This window comes from Cnephaeus nilssonii (genome assembly GCF_951640355.1).
Source record: "Cnephaeus nilssonii genome assembly, chromosome: 2".
In the NCBI taxonomy this organism is placed as follows: Eukaryota; Metazoa; Chordata; class Mammalia; order Chiroptera; family Vespertilionidae; genus Cnephaeus; species Cnephaeus nilssonii.
Window position 1 is genome coordinate 39277563 of NC_137073.1, and position 11935 is coordinate 39289497.

Here is an 11935-nt window from a genome sequence, read left to right on the forward strand (position 1 = left end):
CTCACTGCGAAGTCAGAAAAAGGGGGCTTTGGAGACAGGTTCAGGGGGTTAGCCTGGGACAAGCTGCTGCTGCCCACTGCTCCCCTGGTTGCAAGTCTTGTGGGGTCTCTTGGCGTTTAGGAGATACACACCTACAGGGAAAGAAGAGGGCGAAGGGAAAAGGGGAGGAGAAAGGGAAGAGGATGGTGCAGGCGTGCTCCCTTGTGGGAGAGAACCCCCTGGGTACTTTGTCTCTCTCTCTCTCTCTCTCTCTCTCTCTCTCTCTCTCTCTCTGGAATTTTAGGGGAGTTCTCAGGGGAGGGTTTCAGCAGAATATTATCAGTTTTCCAGATGTGCTCTTTCAGGGTTGTGGTCTCCACTGATTGGTCAGCTCCAGGGCAAGAGGCTGGTCCTGGCATGGGTGGCCCACCCAGTTTTGCTGCTTTTCTGGGCCTGGAGCTGAACTACAACTGAGGCCTAGAGGTTATCTCCAGGGGGGTGACCTGGTATAACTACTGTACATTTTTCTGCCCGTTTGTTCAGCCGTCTGTCCCCATTTCCCTATTCCAATTGTCCTGGCTTACTGGCCTGTCGCATTTCTTAGCTATTTGGTATGAATTTCAACGAGACAGTTTTCCTTGCTCCCCCACTTGATCTCAGATGTTCTGAGCCTATTTCCGTCCTGAAGCTTTTATAATGTATAAAGTATGCAGTTGACTTATAGCCTTTAAACTGAACCTGTAGGTGAACTATAAATGTACGATGGACTTAAACATTTATTCCTTCATCAAACCAGCCGCCGCCTGAAGCCATGGGAAATCACCGTGCTCTGGTATCTGGAGAGAGGTGAATGCAGAGGCATATCTGTGATTTTTATCTCAGGAGGGCCTTTCTTCCGGACAGCTTCGCGGTCCTCCCCATGGCAGAGCCTTTCGCTGTGATTCAGAAACAGAGAGTCTTCCAGAGGGCCAGCATAGATCCCACACATTTCTGCATGCTAAGAGAAAAAGACAACACTGCTGTATATGACCCCGAATGTCACTTTATGGGATTAAGATGGAAGCTGCCCAATAGTTTTTCTCACTCTCCCTGTGGAGAAGGAAGGTCTAGGGGACAGAGCAACATCCCTTTCTCAAAAGCAGTGCCCTCTCGCCGGTGTCCCGAGCACCAGGAAGACGTGCGCACTGCACACTAAAGAGAGAAACCTGGAGTCCGCTGGTGGAACTTTAACTTCACTATTCACATGGCCTGTACAAGTCATTTACCCCTATGGGATTCAGTTTTCTCAAACAGAAAATAGAAATTATGAAAGGATTCTTTGAGTTTTGAGTGAAATGTTACATGTGAGTGAAAAAAAACTTTTGCCAGCTACTAAATATATTAGACAGAAAGCATGTTGCTGCACTGTGGCTGGATAAATAACAGCTACGTGAGGTTATTGTCAGGTATACATCCATTTCTGATTCTTCGATACTGCTGAGCAGCATTCTGGCCTGGCCGTGAGATGCAGCCCCATCTCTGCTCTGCTGTGTTTTCATTCCTGTGTGGTTAGTTACGTCACCTCCCACAGGAAAGTGGTGGAAGTAAAGAGAGGGAGGGAAAGCACAGCTAGCATTCACTCCACTCACATTCACTCCATTTCATTCTCATTTGATTTTCGCTTTTACTCTGTAAGGTGGGTTGTTCTGTAGACCAGGCACTAATTGTATTTTAAAATTGTTAGAAACATTGTCAACTGAACTGTAAAAGTGAAATAGCTATAAGAAATTATGTTGAGCCCTAACCAGTTTGGCTCAGTGGATAGAGCGTCAGCCTGCGGACTCAAGAGTCCCAGGTTCGATTCCGGTCAAGGGCATGTATCTTGGTTGTGGGCACATCCCCAGTAGGGAGTGTGCAAGAGGCAGCTGAATCGATGTTTCTCTCTCATTGATGTTTCTAACTCTCTATCCCTCTCCTTTCCTCTCTGTAAAAAATCAATAAAATATTTTTTTTTAAAAAAAGAAATTATGTTGAATTATAATGAGTTAGTTCAAGAATAAAAAATGCGTTGATGCATTCAAAACAATTCTTTATTACTGACTTCAACTCAAAGATTACACCCTATACTTCTATTCTAGTAAATGAAAAAGATGAAATAAGTACTAATATTGTCACCATGCTAAAGCTATTAAGAACATTGAAAATGTGACTTGATAAGCGCCTAAATTACATGAATATTAAGATTGTAGAAAATCTTAATAACCATATAAATTTGATATGTAAGTCTGTTATTTGAATCTTCTTGTTGTTGTTAATCCTCACCCAAGGATATTTTTTCCATTGATTTTGAGAGAGAGAGAGAAACATCGATGTGAGAGAGACACATCCATGGTTGCCTCTCACATGCATCGGGGGCTAAGGATCAAACCTGCAACCCAGGTCTGTACCCTTGACTGGCAATCGAACCCTCAGCCCTTTGGTGCCTGGGCCAATGCTCTAACCACTAAGAACGCTGTCTAGGGCTGTTACTTGAGTCTTTATTTCCTTAGTTTTTATCTTTGTTATCAAAATATCACATAAAATACTTATATAATAATCACTTCAGGGCAAATGGTAGCTTTATTTATTACATTGCATTTGTGTATTTTATAAGAAAATAATTTAGCCATATTTTCAGGATATATTTTTTATATCATAATAGTCATTTTTTCAAGTACTTTTTTTAATTCATCTTTTTAAAAATATATATATTTTTATTGATTTTAGAGAGGAAGGGAGACGGAGAGATAGAAACAAAAATGATGAGAGAGAATAATTGATCAGCTGCCCCCTGCACACCCCCTACTGGGGATCAAGCCCACAACCTGGGCATGTGCCCTAGATCAGAATTGAACCTGGGACCCTTCAGTCCTCAGGCTGATGCTCTATCCACTGAGCCAAACCAATTAGGGCTCAAATACATTTTTATTGATTTTAGAGAGAGAGAAAGGGAGTGGGATAGAGAGATAGAAACATCGATGAGAGGAATATCAATCGGCTGCCTCCTGCACACCCCACACCAGGGATCGAGCCTAAAACCCAGGCATGTGCCCTCAGCGGGAATCAAACTGGTGACCTCTTGGTTCATGGGTTGACGCTCAACCATTGAGCCACACCAGTCGGGCTGTAATAGTCCTTTTTCTTTGTAATGTCATCTCTATCTGGGCAAAGTATATTCTTATTCAACATTAATTGCTTATCTATTAGAAATTTGCAAATTAGTGATATACATTTCTTTCTAGGAATCCTAACTTGAAATCTCCTCTTGTAGTCTGATTATTACAATATATTCTATTCTTCTTTAAAGAAACAACTTACCTTTTCACAAGTGAATGGTCAGTCTGAATTTGGAAAATGTTTTGAAACTACTGGCTGAATAGGAGCATGGGATGGGCAACGAGTCTTATCTGTAAATCTAGCCAAACTGTTCCCATAGCTCTCAACCTAAATATGCAGCACAACTTTAAAAATACATGCTCTGTACTGTAGCTTTAATATTAATGGGCCCTATTTCTGATGAGCTTCTTAACAACTGCAAGCAGTATTGTGTGGGGAAAGGTATACGGAGAGTTCTGAAATCTTTTGGTGTATTTACTTTTAGGATTGTAAATGGTTATTGGAGAATATATTGACATGAACTTTTGCTTGCAAGTTTATGGTGAGTGCATCAAATGTTTTTGTTAGAGAATAAAATGGTGTTTGCCAGAGCCTGGGAGGAGCTTAGAAATGAGGAGATATAGGTCAATGGATACAAACTTTCAGTAGTAAGAAGAATAAGTTTTGAGGATCTAATGTTCAGTATGGTGACCACGGTGAATAACATAGCATTGTGTACTTGCTGAGAGTAGATCTTTAGCATTCTCACAAAAACAAGAGTTAACTATGTGAGGTGATGGATGTGTTAATTACATTATCTTGATAATCATTTCACAGTGTATATCAAATCCTCACATTGTACACTTTAAATATATACAATTATATTTGCCCATTATTTCTCAATAAAGCTGGAAAAATACAAAATAAATTTTAAAATAGCTATTATATAATTATTATGTCTATTCATTATATTAAACTAGAGGCCCAGTGCACAAACTTTGTGCATGGGTAGGGTCTCTAGCAGCTGCCAGCTGCTGACCTCCCTTCCCCCAGCTGCCTGCTGCTACCACTGGCCGGGGCCTCCCTTCGCACTGGCCTTGGCCTGGCACCACCCGCTCACCTGCTCCACCATCCCGCCGTGGTCCCACTCTCCTCGGGGCCCATCGGGCAGGCAGCGCCTCCACTGCCGCCCGCTGCCAGCGCCACATTACCAACGCCAACCATGTTCTGTGCCGCCCCCTGGTGGTCAGCGCACATCTAACTCCCAGCCGGTGGAACTCCCGCCCATGGGGACAATTTGCATATCAGCCTTTTATTATATAGGATAGCATAGGGTTTTTTATTATGAATATTTATAGAAAAATACCTTCAGATTTGCATTCCTGAATTTCATGCTTTCTTTCCAAGGCATAACATAACGTCTTGGGATGAGCCCTTGCTTTAATGAAAACCGTGGCAAATGAATCTCACTACACCTGAAGATTAGGAAGGGGAGGAGAAAAGGTATCTGGTGAGTTAGATACAATCATTTTGGCATCACTCTGGGGCATGGAGGCAGTTGTGCCTGGTCCATGATGCTTGGATGAAGGCAGCTGCAGGACAGAGAGCTGTGCCATTGTTTGAGGCTCCCCTGAGAGATAACCAACCCATTAAATCCCTAAGTATCACCAAGATCAAGAGTCAGGGCCAGTGTCTATACCTCCCACTGCCTGCCATCCTTCACAATTTGCTCACCATGTTCATTTTAACCTCATTTTCATGGAGAAGACAGAGCATCATGATTCACCTCAGGCCTACCCATTGCCTGAAGGAATCTCTAGCCAATCACAAAAAGCAGTCACTAATTCAGCTTCTGAATTTAGTACATGCTCTACACTCAGGTCAGACTTTCTTTCCCTGCACACTCATTGCTTTCCTCTGGAACATAAAGCTTTCCATGGAGATGCCAGGGGGTGTACAAAACTATTGTGTCATTTGTATAGTTCCCAGATTAAAAAAACAAACAAACAAAAAACCTAAACTCCCAAACCCTTAAGTACTTACTTTTTAGCAGCAAGCTTATCTGAATTCTCATCAGAACAGTTGTTGGCCAGTTTAGGTAAGACAGGACAAGTGTCTTTTCCTGACGCCATCACTGCTGGTAGTGATGGGAGTTCTCATCTAGCACCTCACCAAACCATTACTCTAATTATGATGACATCGCAGCCTCAGATGTAACAATGTTCTGCTAACTTCATAGCAACCCATTATCCGTGGATTAAAAGAGCCATTTTCAGTGGGTTGTGTTTTGGTGGGGTTTTTTTACCCCTTCTTTTTTTTTCTTGGAGAACAAAATTTTATTCTAAAAATAGATCTCAGTAACAATGAAATGGCAAAAACTGGTCATTACAATAAAAAGGGAAAAAAGTAAGGTGAATTTGCTTTAAATTTGTTTATCTGAAAAATACAAAATTATCACTGTAATATACGGCCAACTCTCATTTATCTATATTTGAATTATTCATTTTATGGATTATCCAAGGAAATTTAAAAACCATCGATTGGATTCTACCTAATATTTAATCTTCACCTGAGGATATGTTTTATTTAATTGACTTGAGAGAGAGAGAAAGGGGGAGGTGTTGAGAGAGAAAAACATCAATCAATTGCCTCCTATACTCGCCCTCCTGGGAATCAAACCTTTGACCCTTCAGTGCACAGAATGATACTCCAACCAACTGAGCCACACCAGCCAGGGCTGCCTAATATTTAGATGTACATCTGAATTGCTTTTATCTCCAAGTAAATACATTCTCAAGGGATGCAAACAAAATTGAACATATGCTTAAGTAAACATAATTAGGAAGATAAATTTATGCTTAGGAAATGCCCCCCAAAGCAAAATATTGGTTTGAATCACTGTTTCCCTCAATTTTTGCACATAACCCCAAATGCCTTACTATGTTACAGTCAATAAAGCTGGAAAGTAATAAATTATATAACTTACAATATACAGAGAAAAGATAACTAAATTATTTCAAACCCAAAGCACAGGAAACTTTAAAGGCATATAATGACATTTAGTACTTAAAAGGTGGTTTTATATCTTTAAAGGGCTAAAGAAACAAGTTCTCAAGGAAATTTCAGGCCTATTTACAAAGTTCTGACTGATTTGAAATGTCAAGAAAACAACAAATTTAGAAGGCCTCCATTACTATAAAATGTATTTTAAGTATATTTTGCAGAACTATGAAAGCAGTAGTTAAAAGACCAGTTAGGGCTAAGTTAGTAACATACAACTTACCTATCAGTCTACATCTTTTTTCAAACTAATATAAACACACACGTTTCATAATATTTCCTCTACATTGTTTGTCACATGCATCCTGTTATGTCCATATTTTGGATAAATTTTCATCATCCATATTCATCACATCAATTGGCCATAATGCACAGTGAGTAGAAGTGATCTTTTTATATAAAAAATTCTTGATATATGATATTCTCTGTAAACCAAAAGCTGATCACGATTTTATTTAATTCCTATAAAATGTAGCTGCATGCTCATTAGGACATCTTTAAAACATTTTTTTTCCATTGATTTCAGAAATGAAGGGAGAGAGAGAGAGAGAGAGAGATAGAAACATCAGTGATGAGAAAGAATCATTAATCGGCTGCCTCCTGCACACCCCTTACTAGAGATCGAGCCCGCAACCCAGGCATGTGCCCTAACTGGGAACCAAACGGTGACCTCATGGTTCACAGGTCCATGCTCAACCACTGAGCCACTGCAGCCAGGCTTCATTAGAACATCTTAGCTCATGTTTAGACTATTAGATATCAGTGTGATTTACTTTGACTAATCTAAGATAAAAATGCTATCTTCGTATTTAGTCTGACTAAATACCACTTTTGTCAAAACTTATGTTCTAGCACTCTATTAACTGTAAAACTGAAAACACTCCAAAATATGATGGCTAATATTGGTGTCTCTACAACTGTGCTTTTTCTCTCCATTATAACAGTACTGTGAAACTGCCTCATCTTCAGCAAGGAAGGAAGGGGAGTGGTCTGAAGAATACCCAATAAGGAAGCAGGATGTTTCCTGTATTAAAAATTCCCATCTAAAAACTTTATAAGAGCCCTGGCCGATTTGCTCAGTAGTTAGAGCGTCGGCCTGCACACTAAAGGTTCGAGGGTTCGGTTCCTGGTCAAGGGCACATACCTCGGTTGCAGGCTCCATCCCCAGCCCAGTAAGGGCGCCTGTGGGAGGCAACCAGTTGATGTGCTTCTCTCACATCAATGTTTTTCTTTCTCTTTCCCTCTTCACCTCCCTTCCACTCTATCTAAAAGCAATGAAAAAATATCCTTGGGTGAAGATTGAAAAAAAAAAAAAAAAAACTTCATAAGAGCCCTGGCTGGTGTGGCTCAGTTGGTTGGGCATCGTCGTCTCATGCACAAAAAGGTCACCAGTTTGATTCCCTGTGGAGGCGAATGCCCTGGTTTCAGGCTCCAGGTGGGGGGCATGCAGGAGGGAGACAACCATCTTTCACTCTGACATCGATGCTTCTCTCTCCCTCTCCCTTCCTATCAATAAAAATGTCTTTTAAAAAAACTTCCTAAGAATTTATACCGAAATACATTGTTGTTCCAGTGTAAAAATGCTGTCTCCCAAATCTTTGAGTAAATCTACAGTGCAGGAAAAGGCAGCATTTTCATCTGTAGGTTCCGTAGCTCCAGGCGAGCTTCACAATCCCTTGGCTGATAAACAGATTATTAGCGTTTACTTCAGACTACATAGAGTTCTAAATGTTATTTTAGAAATTATATAAGAAGCTTTTTAAAAAGTTAAGGGTGGCCCTGGCTGGTTTGGCTCAGTGGATAGAGCGTCAGCCCGCGGACTGAAGGGTCCCGGGCACATGCATGGGTTTCGGACTCAGTCCTGGGTGGGGGGCGTACAGGAGGCAGTTGATCAATGATTCTCATCATTGATGTTTCTATCTCCCTCTCCTCCCTTTCTCTCTGAAATCAATAAAAATGTATTTAAAAAAGAAAAGTTAGGAGTGTTGTTTTTTTTGCTAGTCTTCATTTTCAAACTTTTTATTGTAGCAAAATATATATAATATAAAATTTGCTATTTTAACTATTTTTAGTTGTACAGTTTTGGGGCATTCGGTACATTTCACATTGTTCTGCAACTATCACTACCATCTGTCTCCAGAATCGTGTTTTCTGTTTTCTTTTGTTAAATCTATGTTTTTGCCATTTTTAAAATTTAATTTATTGGGGTGACATTGGTTCACAAAACCAAACAGGTTTCAAGTGTGTAACTTAATAAATCATCATCTGCACACTGCATCCTGCAACCATCGCCCCATGAGTTAGTTGTGTTTACATGACATTAAACATTTCTAGATATTGAAAGTAGCTCTACAGCTCTTTAAAAAATTCACTGAAGCCCGGTGGTGTGGCTCAGTGGTTTAGAATTGACCTATGAACCAGGAGGTCATGGTTTGATTCCTGGTCAGGGCACATGCCCAGGTTTCAGCCTTGCGCCCCAGTAGGAGACGTGCAGGAGGCAGCCAATCATAGATTCTCCTCATTGATGTTTCTATCTCTCTCCCTCTCCCTCCTCTGAAATCAATAAAAATAAAGATATTCACTAAATATATAATTAGTAGCTGAATATAAAGTAAAGCAATTTCCATTGGTGATGATAGTCTCACAGTACCAAATAATCTTATTTAATACTAACAACTACGTCTTTAAAAATCCAGTTAAACATTGCAATTTGCTGAAATTACAGAGGAAAAAAGATAATTATATCAGCTACTATTGAAAGCTCTAAAGAAGTTATTAATAAAAATACAGGCTGTCCAGTGGCTAACAATGCTAAGCCCTGTATTGTTTCTGCTTTTATTTTATCTGTGTATGTGTGTGTGTCGGGGGGGGGGGGGTGTGCATTTGAACTTCAGGGGGGTGCATTTTGTTTCTAAACCAAGTACTAAGCTTTAAAACATAAAATATTGATGCTTTCTGAAGAGACACTTTAAGCTACAATTACACTTAAGACCTGGTTGAGCCATAACATTTCTGCTGTGGCGTTAGTAATGAGGTCATTTCCAGCCCTGAGTGGCACTAAGTTCTTTGTGAGAGCAATAGAGACAATCAACATCCTGAGTGCTGTGACAAGCTCCTTATTGAAGGCCCAGAGAGCATCGTGCCCTTCCCTGATGATGTCTTCCAGTTACTGGCTCTATGTGACCAATGCCACCAGGAAAGGGGACAGGACTTACTATGTATTTTCTAAAAGCGAATATAATCATTGCATTGACTGTGTGCTCCAAATGTTCATTAGAAATCCAAACCAAACCAAACACTTTTTACTTTTAGTAATCATGAGGAGTCTTTACATATTTATATAATATATTGCACATTATATGTGTGGCCTGCTTACACTATTTTATTTATTTTTAAACACATTTTTATTGATTTCGGAGAGGGAGAGATAGAAACATCAATGATGAGAGAGAATCATTGATCAGCTGCCTCCTGCACGACCCCTACTGGGGATCAACCTAGGCATGTACCCTTGACCGGAATTGAACACAGGACCCTTCAGCCTTCAGGCCAACGCTCTATCCAGTGAGCCAAACCAGCTGCATGTCAAACTTGTGGCCCGCGGGCCACATGTCTCATTTATTTGGCCCATGTTAGCCATTGAGTTTGACATGCTTGGGCTAGGGTTTGCTCAGACTATTTTAAAAGAGAACATTGCTTTAAACTAATAGGTTTACCTCAATACTTCTTTTTTTTTAAAATATATTTTATTGATTTTTTACAGAGAGGAAGGGAGAGGGATAGAGAGTCAGAAACATCGATGAGAGAGAAACATCGATCAGCTGCCTCCTGCACACCCCCTACTGGGGATGTGCCCGCAACCAAGGTACATGCCCTTGACTGGAATCGAACCTGGGACCTTTTAGTCCGCAGGCCGACGCTCTATCCACTGAGCCAAACCAGTCAGGGCACCTCAATACTTATCTTTTTTAAGAGAGATCAATTTTCTGTTCACTCATCCATGCACTCATGGTTGATTGCTGCATGTACCCAGACCATGGCCCAAACCTACCACCCTGTCCCATTAGAACGATGCTCCAACAAACTGAGCCAGGGCTCAATCTTTCCTCTTCCCACTGGTTCTGTACTGAATGCCTCTTCTTGAATAATACATTTTACATCCAATGTAAAGAACAGAACAAATCCAGTGTTACTGCATTACCACCCACAGAGCTACCACGATCAAATTTTGATCCTTTCTTTTCTTTAGAATTTATAGTTGCTATGATTGTTACTGATGAAGAAACAGATGTCACCAAACTATTGTGGGTTGTGGTCCTTGTGGATGTTGACTCCTGGGATGTGTTTTGTGAAAAACTTGTAACTTTGGGTGTAGATTTTAAAGTGGTGGAAGTCGTATTTGTGAGCCTGGTGTCATTTTAGATGTTGTTACGAGTTTCAAGGTGGTGATTATCACTGGAGAAGCTGGAGTTGTAGATGGTTTCACAGTGCTGTTGATTCTGTTGTAGGGCTGAAAGGCACATGTGGGGGTATTCCCTGTTGGCTTAGAAGTGAAGTTTTCGGGAAGTGCCAAGTCTTTCAACTTGAAGATGGCACAGGTTTCCCTGTCCTAGATCGCCTAGCAACAGCAGTGCCCCCCACGATAAACACGGCCCAGCCACCTCCGCTCCAAGTCCCATTGTTCTGGGGAAAAGATGCTATGACCTTGTAGGTGCCCAACCAAGGTGGCGATGGCATTAACCAGAGATGCCCTTCTGCGCATCTGACCACCTGCCCCCCAATGACCAAATAGGGTGATGGAGCCCAGCCCAGGAGGTAGGATTTATGTCCCTTCTTGAGTAAAACAATTAAAAAATGAGACTGTTTGCAGACACTACAAATCTGACAAACATACTAGAACATGCACTAAACAATTATTCACAAACACTTCATAATATTGTCTTTAGCTGGTTTTTCTCTATATATATTGCACATGGTGTGTCCCATTTACATTAAACTATTAATTAGACATGCACTCTAAGAGTCTAAATCAAATTTGCTTACACCCAAACCAATCCAACCCATCTTATTCCCTAATATTCGAGTTACATTGTATTGTAGATTACAAAAACTAATTTTAATGAAGAAAGGTTACAAGTGATGAGCATCTAAATGACTAGAACAGAGTGGGGGAGGGTTATTGTCAACCCTAGTAGGAAAAATGTTGGTGCAAAATACCAGCTGGTTTATTGTTAACTGAATATATATCTGGCAAGTTTAGACAAGTATCCCTAGATCTGGATACACAGAAAGCTAAAGGGGAGAGTAATTAATAGGCAAAACTTTAGGAACCTTAAAAATTGAAGTATTAGTTTGTATATAATATTAGGGTGTGATGCAAGAAAGAAATCTGTGGTTTCCAAATATTAAAGAAACTATTGAAGAAAATGATTGAGGAAGGTGAGGAACAATCCATTTAATGAAGATAAAGTAACCTTTCAGGCATTAATGCCCTTCAAAAACTGTAACTTTCACTAGAAAAATCAGCTTTATATGAATATGTGGGATTTAGATTTCTGAGTGTCAGTTATCTTTCCAATTGTACTGTACCTTTAAAATAACCTCTAAAAAATAATCCGAGCCAATATCGATACCAATTTAAAATATTTTCCTTTCCTTGGTTATAATAATTTTATGAGAGAATATTTGAGATTAAAAGATAAAGTCACAGGGGCTGGGAGGAGGAAGGAAAAATAGGAGATATCTGTAATACTATCAACAATAAAAATATATTTAAAAGAAT

The 11935-nt window shown here is 40.2% G+C and overlaps 1 protein-coding gene across 1 annotated transcript; it reads right to left on the reverse strand.

Moving 5' to 3' along the window:
• Positions 1-339: 339 nt before the first annotated feature.
• Positions 340-5234, reverse strand: SPMIP10 (sperm microtubule inner protein 10). Its single transcript, XM_079779602.1, has 3 exons — positions 5137-5234; positions 4460-4568; positions 340-976 (listed from the first exon to the last, which is right to left on the reverse strand). The coding sequence occupies exons 1-3, from the start codon at positions 5223-5225 to the stop codon at positions 767-769; spliced, it is 408 nt and encodes a 135-aa protein (XP_079635728.1). The 5' UTR covers positions 5226-5234; the 3' UTR covers positions 340-766.
• Between the last annotated feature and the right edge of the window lie 6701 nt (positions 5235-11935).

Excerpts from the sequence above, each read along its gene's own strand:
- SPMIP10 (XM_079779602.1), bottom strand. The coding sequence starts at position 5,225 with ATGGCGTCAGGAAAAGACACTTGTCCTGTCTTACCTAAACTGGCCAAC. Across the intron at positions 4,569-5,136 it reads GATAAGCTTGCTGCTAAAAA|GTGTAGTGAGATTCATTTGC; the intron begins GTAAGTACTTAA and ends CCTAATCTTCAG. Across the intron at positions 977-4,459 it reads TCAGGAATGCAAATCTGAAG|CATGCAGAAATGTGTGGGAT; the intron begins GTATTTTTCTAT and ends TTTTTCTCTTAG.